This window comes from Schistocerca piceifrons, chromosome 3 (assembly GCF_021461385.2).
Source record: "Schistocerca piceifrons isolate TAMUIC-IGC-003096 chromosome 3, iqSchPice1.1, whole genome shotgun sequence".
Taxonomy (NCBI): Eukaryota; Metazoa; Arthropoda; class Insecta; order Orthoptera; family Acrididae; genus Schistocerca; species Schistocerca piceifrons.
The window spans coordinates 570,949,549-570,963,691 of NC_060140.1; the positions used below are offsets into that span (position 1 = coordinate 570,949,549).

Sequence of the window (14,143 nt, forward strand, 5' to 3'; positions counted from 1 at the left end):
CTGGATCCCATGACACACACTGAAACTCTTGCCCTCCAGGTACTAGAGTGACATACACAATGCCACCTCAAAAAACTCTTCACCCTGCTCACTTCCTACTCATGCTGTGGAGTATCACTGTCCATCACCTCTACAACAACCTCCTACCCTCCCCCACATTCCCTCATAACTGACAAACCCTGTCTTTCAGACCTACTACATTTACCCCACTCTCCAAAACTCCCTCCCACCACCACACAAAATCCAGAACCTAAACAGACCTGAAACACTGTCATGAACCTTTCCTCCAAAAGCCTTAGCCCTGGAGAAATATCAATCCTTTCCAAAGGCCTCATCTTTTGCCCCACTCCCAAATTCAACCATGTAGCACTTGTTAAAGACCTTCTCCCCGTCCCTACAGTGGAAAAACTTTTTTGCCACCAACCCTTCCAACCAGACTCAACTAAAAATCAACGTTGAGCCCTGCGTGACTCAGTTCACTCCTCCAGCCAACCGTGATCCACCCCCACTATGCCCAAATAGCTCCCTGTTAACGTTCCAGAATTTCTTAACTTCATTCCCCAAATCCCTCAACATACAAACTAACCTTACACATGCTGAAAGAACTGCAGTTCACTATCTAATAGCTAGACCTTATAATCCTACCTGCAGACAAAGGCTCCATCATTGTTGTTTTGAACCAGAAGGATTGCCTGGGAGAAGGACTCTGCCAGCTGTCAGATACACCACCTGAAAACCTTGCCAATGTGACCCCATTCCAGAAATCCAGCATGATCTCCAGTCTCTCCTCAAATCCTTAAGCCCTTTCCAGAACCTCTCTCTAGAGTCCATCTCTCTCCTCACCCCTACCACTCCCCACAGTCTGACCTTCTACACGCTGCCTAAAGTCCATAAACTTAACCACCCAAGATGCCCCATTGTACTCCCACAGAGAGAATTTTTACTCTTATAGACCAATACCTTCAGCCTATTACCTGGAACCTATCCTCCTATATAAAAGATACCAACCCTTTCCTCCACCGACTCTCTACAGTTCCTGCCCCTTTACCACACAGTGCCCTGCTCGTCAATTTGACGCCACCTTCCTTTAGACTAACATCCATAATGCCCATGGCCTTACCACTACTGAATGCTACCTTTCCCAATGCATGATTGATTCCAAACCAACAACCTTTTGCCTGGTCACCATGACCAACTATAATCTCACCCACAATTATTTCTCCTTTGAAGGCATTACCTACAAACAAATCTGGGGTATGGGTATATGCGTCTGCATGACACTATCCTATGCCAACCTATTCATGGGCCATCTAGAGGAATCCTTCCTAAACACCCAGAATCCTAAACCCTTCATCCTGTTTAGATTCACTCATGACATCTTTGCTGTCTGGATCGAGGGTGAGGACATCCTCTCCACATTCCTCCAGAACCTCAACAGCTTCTTATGCATTTGCTTCACCTGGTCCTATTCAACCCAACAAGCCACTTTCCTAGATGTTGACCTCCACCTCAAATATGGCTACATCACTACCTCTGTCCATACCAAACCTACTAACTACCACCACGACAGCTGCCACCCGTTCCACACCAAGAAGTCCCTTCCTTACAGCCTGGCCACCCGTGATTGTTGCATCTGCAGTGATGAGTGGTCCCTCTCGAAATATACCAGTGGTCTCACTGAGGCCTTTGCAGTCTAATTATCCTCCCAACCTTGTACAAAAACAAATCTCTTGTGCCTTATCATTCCAGTCACCCACCACCTCCCAAAGTCTCACCATCTGGCCACAGAGGAGCTGTCCCCTTGTAACTCATTATCACCCAGGACTGGAGCAACTGAATTACATTTTCTGCCGAGGTTTCGACTACCTCTCATCATGCCCTGAAATGAGAAATGTCCTGCCCGCTATCCTTCACTCCCCTCTTTCAGTGGTATTCCACAATCCACTGAACCTACACCTATGTGTGAAGCAAGTTATGTGATCTACAAGCTAAGCTGCAACTGCTGTGCTGAATTCTCTGTTGGCATGGCAACCAACAAGCTATGTGTCGCGTGAATGGCCACCAATAAACTGTGGTCAAGAAACAACAGGACCACCCTGTTGGGTATGCTGCAAAACACAATGTTCTTCATTTCAGTGACTGCTTCACAGCCTGTGCCATATGGATCCTTCGCATCAACACCAGCTATTCTGAACTGTGCAGGTGGGAACTCTCCCTGCAGTATGCCCTACATTCCTGTAACCCTCCTGGCCTCAAACTTCACTAGTCATTGTTCTCACCCATCACTCCCTTCCCTGTTCCCATTCCAGCACTACACAGCACTCTATTCCACTCACACACTTGTTACTTCTCTCCTTTTCTGTTACCCCCCCCCCCCCCCCCCCACCCCTCCTCCACTCTTCGTCCAAGACCCCGTCTGCACCTAGCTGCTGTACCCTTCTCCACCTCATCCTTGCATGCTCCCCAGCAGCACTGACTGTCCCCCACCCGTACCCTGCTATCCGTCCTCCTCCCCATTCCAGCCTCCTCCTTACCCACACCCAGTTGCCTCTCCCATCATGCACTGCTGCTGCTGCTCATGGTGTGGCTTCAGCTGCCACAGGCTGTGGTCATGTGTATGTGAGTTGTGCTTGTGTGTGTGTGTGTGTGTGTGTGTGTGTGTGTGTGTGTGTGTGTGTGTGTTTTCTATTTTTGACAGATGCCTTGTTGGCCAAAAGCGTATTGTGTGATAGTCTTTTTGTTGTGCCTATCTGCGACTCAGCATCTCCACTATATAGTGAGTAGCAACTATTTTTTTCATAATATTAGAACAATTTATTTACTTTTTCTCCATCTGTCTCATTTCATTTGACTGCTCCTTATATTTATCTTAGTATTGTGCTTGAAATTGCAATGAACTCATGCCACTACCACAAGTTTTCTGGTGTACGTGATCTTGATATAATATGTTTGTAGGATCTGTAGTGTAGCTTTTTCATTTAATCCACCTTAGCTGCTATTGGACTGTCTCCATACATAAACCAACTGTGCATGATAGGGCCTTGGGAAAATCGGCACATCTAGTGCCCAGCCACCAGCCATCCTGCATTCCTTGGCTGGTTAGCTGGTCACCAATGCCTCTCACTCTGTGAAACAGCTTCTTATAATGTCACAGAGTCATAGAACAAATGGATGTGATTTTTTTTTATTGTTTAGAGAATTTGTAGAGGATGATTAAATGGCCAGGAAGAAAATTAACAGAAAAATTAAAAATACCTGTAGTGATCTCAGTAACCTAAGCAGGACTTTCCAAAAAAATCATATGATGTGTCTAAAAAGGTTAGGTTATAATCAGTGTACATCGCCAGTTTTTTTTATTTGTGACAGTTAGGCATAGACTTTTAACTTGAAAACCATCAAAATGCTCGTTGAGCAATGGAGAGATGCATGTTGAAAATTACTAGGATAGACCGGGGGGGGGGTGGGGGGGGGGGGGCATTGAGGAATAGATTGGAGAGGAAGAATTAATCATATATGCAATGAAAATGTAATGGGAATGGCTGAGACAGGTAGTCAGGTTAACGTATGATAAATAGGCGAACTTCTGCTGCTGCTGCTGTTTATGATGATTGTGATGGATTGTGAGTAAAAGAGTCAATCATTTCCACCACACCCAGTAAATACTTCTGCATCTATTACAATCTTTTGTTGAGCTATAACTTTACATTGGATTTCACAGTTCTGGTGGATTCAGATTTCAAAGAAAAATAACTAACACACTGGCTCTGTAAGATTAATCTCCAGAACCATTCATTAATTTAAGAATATTTCTGAAACATGAGATTAAGTATGAAACTCCCAAACAGCAGTTCATTTTTTTGTTCTTTACTACTTCCATGTAATCAAGAAACAGCAGTGTAAATGTGCTGAGAATAAAATAAATTTCATTATCCTATTCCACCATTATAAACCCATTTTTTTAATTGCATCCTGATGTTTCTATTTGTTGTACTTGTCATTTTTTTATTGTGACTGTTTGATGTCACTATTATCTGGTTGGTCTAAGAAGATTTGTGCCAAAACAATATCAAGCTTTTCTTTCATTAAAAACTGCTTACTGCAGATTGACCAAGTTTTCTTGTGTACTTTTTGTTTGAATCATGTTTACTGTTAGCATCTTAGTGCAGAAGCAGTTGGTAATAAGTATACGCAAGTTTTTATGTCAGTGTGTATGCTTAATACAAGTACTGTTCTGTTATTAGCTTACAGTCAGTGACTTCAGACAGAGCAGTGATGCAGGATCAGCATGTAAAGTGCCACCAGTTCTTAAGAACAACAAAAGAGGAAACACTGTCACAAGGTAACACTCTAATTAATGAGTTTCTGTGTAACTGAATGCCTTGGTTGTTTGATAAAAGTTAAAGCTCTCGTGCAACAAATGTAGTAAAATTTATTTAATTTGTGAACTAGATGGCAGATGATATGAGGCAGACTCTAACTTCGGTTTGTGTGTCACTTGTATTTTAGAAAGTAATTACTACTGTGATGTATTTTGTGATGGTTGTCGTTGTTGCTATTGTTGTGGTCTTCATTCGGAAGACTGGTCTGATGCATCTCTCCACACCCATTTGAATATACGTACTGTATTCATGCCTTGACTACCCTCTACAATTTTTACCCCCAACACTTTCCTCCTTTACCTAATCATCTATTTCTTAATGCCTATCAACCAATACCTTCTTTTAGTTGAGTTTTTATGTACAGGTGATGCTATTTTGTTTCTTACACATTATATAATATCCAAAGTTGTAAGTACAACACTGTAAAATAATGAATTAATATCTAGTGTGGAAAATATGACACCTGATTCTCTTTCTTTAACTACTTATGTTTGAGCACTCTATCAGGTGATCAAAAAGTCAGTATAAATTTGAAAACTTAATAAATCACGGAATAATGCAGATAGAGAGGTACAAATTGACACACATGCTTGGAATGACACGGGGTTTTATTAGAACAAAAAAAATACAAAAGTTCAAAAAATTTCCGACAGATGGCACTTCATCTGATCAGTATAGCAATAATTAGCATAACAAAGTAAGACAAAGCAAAGATGATGTTCTTTACAGGAAATGCTCAATATGTCCACCATCATTCCTCAACAATAGCTGTAGTCGAGGAATAATGTTGTGAACAGCACTGTAAAGCATGTCCGGAGTTATGGTGAGGCATTGGCGTCGGATGTTGTCTTTCAGCATCCCTAGAGATGTCGGTCGATCACGATACACTTGCGACTTCAGGTAACCCCAAAGCTAATAATTGCACAGACTGAGGTCTGGGGACATGGGAGGCCAAGCATGACGAAAGTGGCGGCTGAGCACACGATCATCACTAAACGACGCGTGCAAGAGACCTTTCACGCATCTAGCAATACTTTTTTTTGTTCTAATAAAATCCAATGTCATTCCAAGCAGGTGTGTCAATTTTTACCTCTCTATCTACATTATTCCGTGGTTTATTAAGTTTTCAAATTTATACTGACTTTTTGATCACCTGGTAGTTAATCACTAAGAACAGCTTTTAAACCGAGTACATCTAAGTGCTATTTAGAGGAAAAATGTGTGGCTCTGCCCATATATGCATATAAAGGTTTTCAGAAAACTACTGAGTGTGTCACTTATACTTCTACACATGTATGTCGGCGGTACTACAGACTTTGCTTGCTGAAGGAAAGTGATAGCCAATAAGTATGTTTTAATTTATTAGATTTCTTATTGAATTTTCCTTGACACAATTTTGTTTAGGTGTCTAATAACCTCAATATGTTTATACTTTGCTACTTCATTTGTTGCATTCTCTTCTTTCAGTTTTAAACATGCTTCTGCTCTTCCCATAAAGTATGACTGTTGCGGTTTATTGCTCATAACCTTTTGTTCAGAGAAGTGACATGTCATTTCTGTCACATTTGTCTGTGGATACAAATGAATATCACACCTCAACAATTCAACAATTGCTTTAAATGTTTATGGATACATATAACATGACCAGTGACTTGCTGTCTTGCAGTTTGAGTTCTTCACTCACAATATCACTTCTGATTAATTATGGATCTCTGGATTTGTGTTATAGAGCTGAATGTGAAAAGAAAGTTTATGAAACTTTGCTGAGGGATCTCTGGATAGCAAAAATTAAGTTTATATTGGAGAAACAAAATGAAATAATACAGAAAAGAAGGTATGTTTGTGGCAACTAATATCAGTCCCAGTACCAAACTATTCTGCTGAATTACAAAATTGTGAAATTAATAAACTAAAATCACTTTCTTACAGAAATACTGAATTACTCCAGCAGTGGAGGAAAGATACAGAAAAACTGAATCAAATAAATAGAATGCACCTTGAGAATTTTAAGAAACATGGTAAGGAAATAGCATCCAACTTTTGACCTCTGATGGTTTTTAATTGAGTGTAGCTATGTTATATAATTACTAAGAGAATAAATGAACATTTTACTCATATTCTTTATTGTTTCAGGACTCAAAATACCGTTTGATACAGATGAAGATTATATGAAGATACTCTCAAGATCTGAATTACAAAATTCACTGTCAAGAGGAAGAGCTATCAAGTCCTTGACCGTGCACCCAATGATAAAGTAAGGAAACTCAGAACAGATAAAATATATTTAGCATAATGCCTCATTTCTGCATTTGCAAGGAATGTCTCTTGTAGAAATCAAATTAAATGTCATATACAACATGTAACAGCCGTAAATGTATGAACAGACACAAACATGCATACATACACTCCCTTTGTGACCAGTTGCCAAATCAGTGAGAAAACGTACTTGGATACAGAATAAGTAACAAAATGAATAACAATTAGCAACAGTGATCCAAGCACCAAAATGGAAGTAGTGGGATAACCACTTCATTGGTTCCGAACATGTGTACTCATGTTTAGCAAAGAATATCAAAGCAACATCTCCAATGTGCTACCGTCTAACAGCAATTTTAACTAAGCACCATCTCTCCATTCCATATTTCCATTTTAGCAAAGGTGAACTAAGTGTCATCTGTTTTGCAGTAGTGATCAAAGTCATTCAAGTGACATCACTGATAGTAACAAAACACTGCTTTGTTTTGTCCAGTATTGTACAATCTCAAACAATACTAATCAGGGACGTGGCAAGAAATCCAGCTGAAGAGGAAAGAAAAAGTGAACCAGAATTTCATAGTGAGGTAAGTAATTTTATTTCACTGTAAAACCATAATGGAAATTCCTGGATGAAGCAGTATGCTAAACAAGTGAAAGGCAACCAGTCATCTACAGAGGACGACACAAGGCATACAGTAACGCACAAGAGAAAACAGCATTTACGCTAGCTTTTGGACACTTGCTCCTTTTCCGTCAGTAGTGCACACGTTGTGTGGTTAAGAAGGGTAGTAGGAGTAATCCATCGAACTACAGACCTATATCATTGACATTGGTTTTGCAGTAGGGTTTTGGAGCATATACTGTATTCAAACATTATGAATCATCTCGAAGGGAACGATCTATTGATACGCAATCAGCATGGTTTCAGAAAACATCGTTCTTGTGCAACGCAGCTAGCTCTTTATTCGCACGAAGTAATGGCCACTATCGACAGGGGATCTCAAGTTGATTCCGTATTTCTAGATTTCTGGAAAGCTTTTGACACCGTTCCTCACAAGCGACTTCTAATCAAGCTGCGGACCTATGGGGTATCGTCTCAGTTGTGCGACTGGATTCGTGATTTCCTGTCAGGAAGGTCGCAGTTCCTAGTAATAGACGGCAAATCATCGAGTAAAACTGAAGTGATATCAGGTGTTCCCCAGGAAAGCGTCCTGGGACCTCTGCTGTTCCTGATCTATATAAATGACCTGGGTGGCAATCTGAGCAGTTCTCTTAGGTTGTTCGCAGATGATGCTGTAATTTACCGTCTAGTAAGGTCATCCGAAGACCAGTATCAGTTGCAAGGCGATTTAGAAAAGATTGCTGTATGGTGTGGCAGGTGGCAGTTGACGCCAAATAATGAAAAGTGTGAGGTGATCCACATGAGTTCCAAAAGAAATCTGTTGGAATTCGATTACTCAATAAATAGTACAATTCTCAAGGCTGTCAATTCAGCTAAGTACCTGGATGTTAAAATTACGAACAACTTCAGTTGGAAAGACCACATAGATAATAATGTGGGGAAGGCAAGCCAAAGGTTGTGTTTCATTGGCAGGACACTTAGAAGATGCAACAAGTCCACTAAAGAGGCAGCTTACACTACACTCGTTCGTCCTCTGTTAGAATATTGCTGCGCGGTGTGGGATGCTTACCAGGTGGGATTGACGGAGGACATCGAAAGGGTGCAAAAAAGGGCAGCTCATTTTGTATTATCACGTAATAGGTGAGAGAGTGTGGCGGATATGATACGCGAGTTGGGATGGAAGTCATTAAAGCAAAGACGTTTTTCTTCGTGGCGAGATCTATTTACGAAATTTCAGTCACCAACTTTCTCTTCCGAATGCAAAAATATTTTGTTGAGCCCAACCTACATAGGTAGGAATGATCATCAAAATAAAATAAGAGAAATCAGAGCTCGAACAGAAAGGTTTAGGCATTCGTTTTTCCTGCGCGCTGTTCGGGAGTGGAATGGTAGAGAGATAGTATGATTGTGGTTCGATGAACCCTCTGCCAAGCGCTTAAATGTGAATTGCAGAGTAGTCATGTAGATGTAGATGTATGTGAATGTGTGTACTATTACTGGAATGAGAGCTGATGCTCAAAAGTTAGTGTGAATGCTGTTAGCTGTTATTCATTTCTGTGCTCCAAGCATCTATCCACTATATGTGAGTGGTTGTATTTCCCCTATTTTACATATTACAGTGAAACCTCTTTATAACAGTCCTCTATATAATGTTTACAATTTCCTTCATGTAACGCTCATATTTTTGGAACCCTGGTCAATTATTTACCTCTTTATAACGTTTAAGTGCCTGGATGTAGACGCATCTTTCCCATTCTGTGGATTCACAGTTTGCACCGGCTTGCAAAAGCCACACTCAGCGTGTTTCATATGTCAGCGGCAGAACTCAGTCACGTGACGTGACACACATTCTGCTTGTGATCTTTTTGGCGCCATTTCAGTCAATTCTTTGTATTCATAGCGTGTTGTGTGAGCTGAGCAGCAAACAGTTCGTGTGTCTAGTGAGTGTGTGTCTTCGATATAAATTTATTAAAAAAAAAAAAAAAAAAGCTGTCATCAGTGGATATGAATGAAAAACGGAAGAAAATTTCTCTGGAAGAGAAGGTTTCTGTTATTAAAAAAGTGGAGGCATCGCATGGTGTGAGTTGCATGGAGCTAGCAAAGCAATTTGAACTGGCCCCCTCAACACTATTATGAAGAACAGATCGTCGATAATGGAAGGGTTTGAGAATTGTGGAAATTCGAAACGTATCTATTTGAAACAATCGACTTATGACAAAATGGAGGAAGTTTTATTAACTTGGTTTCAGCAAGCACGTGCTGCAAACATTCCTATAAACGGAACTATTTCAAAGGACAAGACGCTTCAAATATCACTTCAGTTAGGAATGGAAAATTTTAAGGTGTCCAATGGATGGATTGATAAATTTTGACAGTGTCATGGTGTTGTATACAAAGCGGAATGTGGAGAAAGTAAAAGTGTGGATGAACCAACTGTAGTTCAGTGGATGCAGACTCTCCCTAATCTGATACGTGGCTACAAACTGTGGGACATTTATAACATTGACGAACCTGTCATGTTTTTCAATTTAATGCAGGATAAGACATTTACTTTTCGTGGGGAAAGTTGCTATGGCGGTAGGAAGAGGCTGGCCGTGTGGCATCGCCCGCTCTGCCAGTGAGTGGACATGTGGCCGCTCCTTCAGCAAGGTACAAGCAGGCACACGGGGGGAGGGGTTTATTAGTTATTGGGAGCTCCAACATGAGGCGAGTGATGGGGCCCCTTAGGGAAATAGCAGAAAGGTCGGGGAAGAAGGCCAGTGTTCACTCTGTCTGCTTGCCGGAGGGTCTCATCCGAGATGTGGAGGAGCCCCTGCCAGCGACGATAGAGAGCACTGGGTTCACCCGACTGAAAATTGTTGCTCATGTCGGCACCAATGACTCCTGCCGTCTGGGTTCAGAGGTCATCCTCAGTTCGTACAGGTGGTTGGCAGAGTTGGTGAAGGCGGAAAGCCTCGCTAGCGGGGTGGAAACTGAGCTAACTATTTGTAGTATCGTTCCCAGAACCGATTGCGGTCCTCTGGTTTGGAGCCGAGTAGAAGGCTTAAACCAGAGGCTCAGACGATTCTGCGGAGATCTGAGGTGCAAATTTCTCAACCTCCGCTATCGGGTGGAGAAATGTAGGGTCCCCCTGAATAGGTCAGGTGTGCACTACACGCAGGAAGCGGCTACAAGGGTAGCGGAGTACGTGTGGAGTGCGCATGTGGGTTTTTTAGGTTAGAGAATTCCCTCCCTAGGCCCGACAAGACGCCTCCTGAGACACGGCAAGGTAGGAGTAGGCAAAATGCAACAGGTAATAACGATATTAATGTGCTAATAGTAAACTGCAGGAGCATCTATAGAAAGGTCCCAGAACTGCTCTCATTAATAAACGGTCACAATGCCCACATAGTACTAGGGACAGAAAGTTGGCTGAAACCAGATGTAAACAGTAATGAAATTCTAAACTCAGATTGGAATGTATACAGCAGAGACAGGCTGGACAGTGAAGGGGGAGGCGTGTTTATAGCGATAAGAAGTGCAATAGTATCCGAGGAAATCATCGGAGATCCGTAATGTGAAGTAATTTGGGTGAAGGTCACGATTAAAGCAGGCTCAGACATGGTAATTGGATGTCTCTATAGGCCCCCTGGCTCAGCAGCTGTTGTGGCTGAGCACCTGAAGGATAATTTGGAAAATATTTCGAGTAGATTTCCCCACCATGTTATAGTTCTGGGTGGAGATTTTAATGTGCCGGATATAGACTGGGAGACTCAAACGTTCATAACGGGTGGCAGGGACAAAGAATCCAGTGAAATTTTTTTAAGTGCTTTATCTGAAAACTACCTTGAGCAGTTAAACAGAGAACTGGCTCGTGGCGATAACATAATAGACCTTCTGGTGACAAACAGACGCGAACTATTTGAAACAGTTAACGCAGAACAGGGAATCAGTGATCATAAAGCGGTTACTGCATCGGTGATTTCAGCCGTAAACAGAAATATTAAGAAAGGTAGGAAGATTTTTCTGTTTAGCAAAAGTGACAAAAAGCAGATTTCAGAGTACCTGATGGCTCAACACAAAAGTTTTGTTTTAAGTACAGATAGTGTTAAGGATCAGTGGACAAAGTTCAAAACCATCGTACAATATGCGTTAGATGGGTAAGTGCCAAGCAAGAGATGGAAAAAAGATCCACTGTGGTACAACAACTGCGTTAGAAAACTGCTGCGGACGCAAAGGGAACTTCACAGCAAACATAAACATAGCCAATGCCTTGCAGACAAACAAAAATTACGCGAAGCGAAATGTAATGTGAGGAGGGCCATGCGAGAGGCGTTCAATGATTTCGAACGTAAAGTTCTATGTACTGACTTGACAGAAATCCTAAGAAATTTTGGTTTTATGTCAAAGCGGTAGGTGAATCAAAACGAAATGTCCAGACACACTGTGACCAAAATGGTACTGAAACAGAGGATGACAGACTAAAGGCCGAAATACTAAATGTCTCTCTCCAAAGCTGTTTCACAGAGGAAGACTGCACTGTAGTTCCTTTTCTAGATTGTCGCACAGATGACAAAATGGTAGATATCAAAATAGACGACAGAGGGATAGAGAAACAATTAAAATTGCTCAGAAGAGGAAAGACCGCTGGACCTGATGGGATACCAATTCAATTTTACACAGAGTACGCGAAGGAACTTGCCCCCCTTCTTGCAGCGGTGTACCGTAGGTCTCTAGAAGAGTGTAGCATTCCAAAGGATTGGAAAAGGGCACAGGTCATCCCCGTTTTCAAGAAGGGACGTCGAACAGATGTGCAGAACTATAGACCTATATCTCTAACGTTGATCAGTTGTAGAATTTTGGAACACGTATTATGTTTGAGTATAATGACTTTTCTGGAAACTAGAAATCTACTCTGTAGGAATCGGCATGGGTTTCGAAAAAGACGATCGTGTGAAATCGAGCTTGCGCTATTCGTCCACGAGACTCAGAGGGCCATAGACACGGGTTCCCAGGTAGATACCGTGTTTCTTGACTTCTGCAAGGCGTTCGATACAGTTCCCCACAGTTGTTTAATGAACAAAGTAAGAGCATATGGACTATCAGACCAATTGTGTGATTGGATTGAAGAGTTCCTAGATAACAGAATGCAGCATGTCATTCTGAATGGAGAGAAGTCTTCCGAAGTAAGAGTGATTTCAGGTGTTCTGCAGGGGAGTGTCATAGGACCATTGCTATTCACAATATACATAAATGGACCTTGTGGATTACATTGGAAGTTCACTGAGGCTTTTTGCGGATGATGCTGTGGTATATCGAGAGGTTTTAACAATGGAAAATTGTACTGAAATGCAGGAGGATCTGCAGTGAATTGACGCATGGTGCAGGGAATGGCAATTGAATCTCAATGTAGACAAGTGTAATGTGCTGCAAATACATAGAAAGAAAGATCCTATATCATTTAGCTACAATATAGGAGGTCAGCAACTGGAAGCAGTTAATTCCATAAATTATCTGGGAGAATGCATTAGGAGTGATTTAAAATGGAATGATCATATAAAGTTGATCGTCGGTAAAGCAGATGCCAGACTGAGATTCATTGGAAGAATCCTAAGGAAATGCAATCCGAAAACAAAGGAAGTAGGTTGCAGTACGCTTGTTCGCCCACTGCTTGAATACTGCTCAGCAGTGTAGGATCCATACCAGATAGGGTTGACAGAAGAGAGAGAAGATCCAACAGAGAGCAGCGAGCTTCATTACAGGATCATTTAGTAATCACGAAAGTGTTACGGAGATTATAGATAAACTCCAGTGGAAGACCCTGCAGGAGAGATGCTCAGTAGCTTGGTACGGGCTTTTGTTGAAGTTTTGAGAACATACCTTCACCGAGGAGTCAAGCAGTATATTGCTCGCTCCTACGTATATCTCGTGAAGATACCATGAGGATAAAATCAGAGAGATTAGAGCCCACACAGAGGCATACCGACAATGCTTCTTTCCACGAACAATACGAGACTGGAATAGAAGGGAGAACCGATAGAGGTACCCAAGGTACCCTCCGCCACACACTATCAGGTGGCTTGCGGAGTATGGATGTAGATGTAGATGTAGAAGTGCAAGGAACGTATTACAATTTTGTTGTGTACAAACACCGATGGCAGTGAAAAACTGAAACCTTTGGTTATCGGGAAGCCAAAAAATCCAAGGTGCTTCAAAAACATTTCCATGTTTTCGTGCAAATATACAAACAATGCCAAGGCATGGATGACGAGTAATATATTTTTACATTTTCTCAGAGCATTTGACGCTAAAATAGGGAGTGCTGCAAGGAAAGTGCTGCTGTTTGTGGATAGTTGTGCAGCACATCCACCAGATGAATCCTTTCTGAGAAATATGAAAGTAATTTTCCTGCCACCCAACTGCACCAGCAATCAGCAATGTTTGGGCTTGGGACTAATACACGCTCTTAAGGTTAAATATAGGACAGCCCTTGTAAAAGAGGCCTTCAGTTTCATGGACCAAAGAAAATCGGGAAACCAGCAGATCTCACAACTGAAGCTGGATATTTTACGTGCAATGAATTTAATTATGTACTCGTGAACGGAAGTCAGTGCTGAAACTATTAAAAACTGTTTCACAAAAGCAGGATTCTGTGAGAATGAGATGTCAGCTCCTGTGGAAAATGTTGCAAGTGATTTGCAAGAGTTTCAGGAATTACTAGGCAGTGATTTTGTCACTTTTGAGGACTTTGTGGCTGTGGATGACAACGTGGCAGCCACAGGAGTACAAAGTATTGAGGAGCTGACTGCAGTGAGAAGCTTGGAGAATAATAGTGGTAGTGAAAGTGACAGTGACAGTGACAAGGAAGATGACCCTGTGCCCTCATATACAACGGCAGCTGAAGCCT

The 14,143-nt window shown here is 41.6% G+C and overlaps 1 protein-coding gene across 1 annotated transcript in view; it reads left to right on the forward strand.

Annotated features, from left to right (window-relative positions):
- The window catches only part of LOC124787983, a 164,997-nt gene that overhangs the window by 95,604 nt on the left and 55,250 nt on the right, over window positions 1-14,143 (forward strand). Inside the window, exons 5-8 of the mRNA XM_047255008.1 lie at window positions 4,242-4,339; window positions 6,109-6,213; window positions 6,309-6,397; window positions 6,513-6,633. Of these exons, the coding sequence (XP_047110964.1) occupies window positions 4,242-4,339; window positions 6,109-6,213; window positions 6,309-6,397; window positions 6,513-6,633 (413 nt within the window). The remainder of the gene's footprint in view (window positions 1-4,241; window positions 4,340-6,108; window positions 6,214-6,308; window positions 6,398-6,512; window positions 6,634-14,143) is intronic.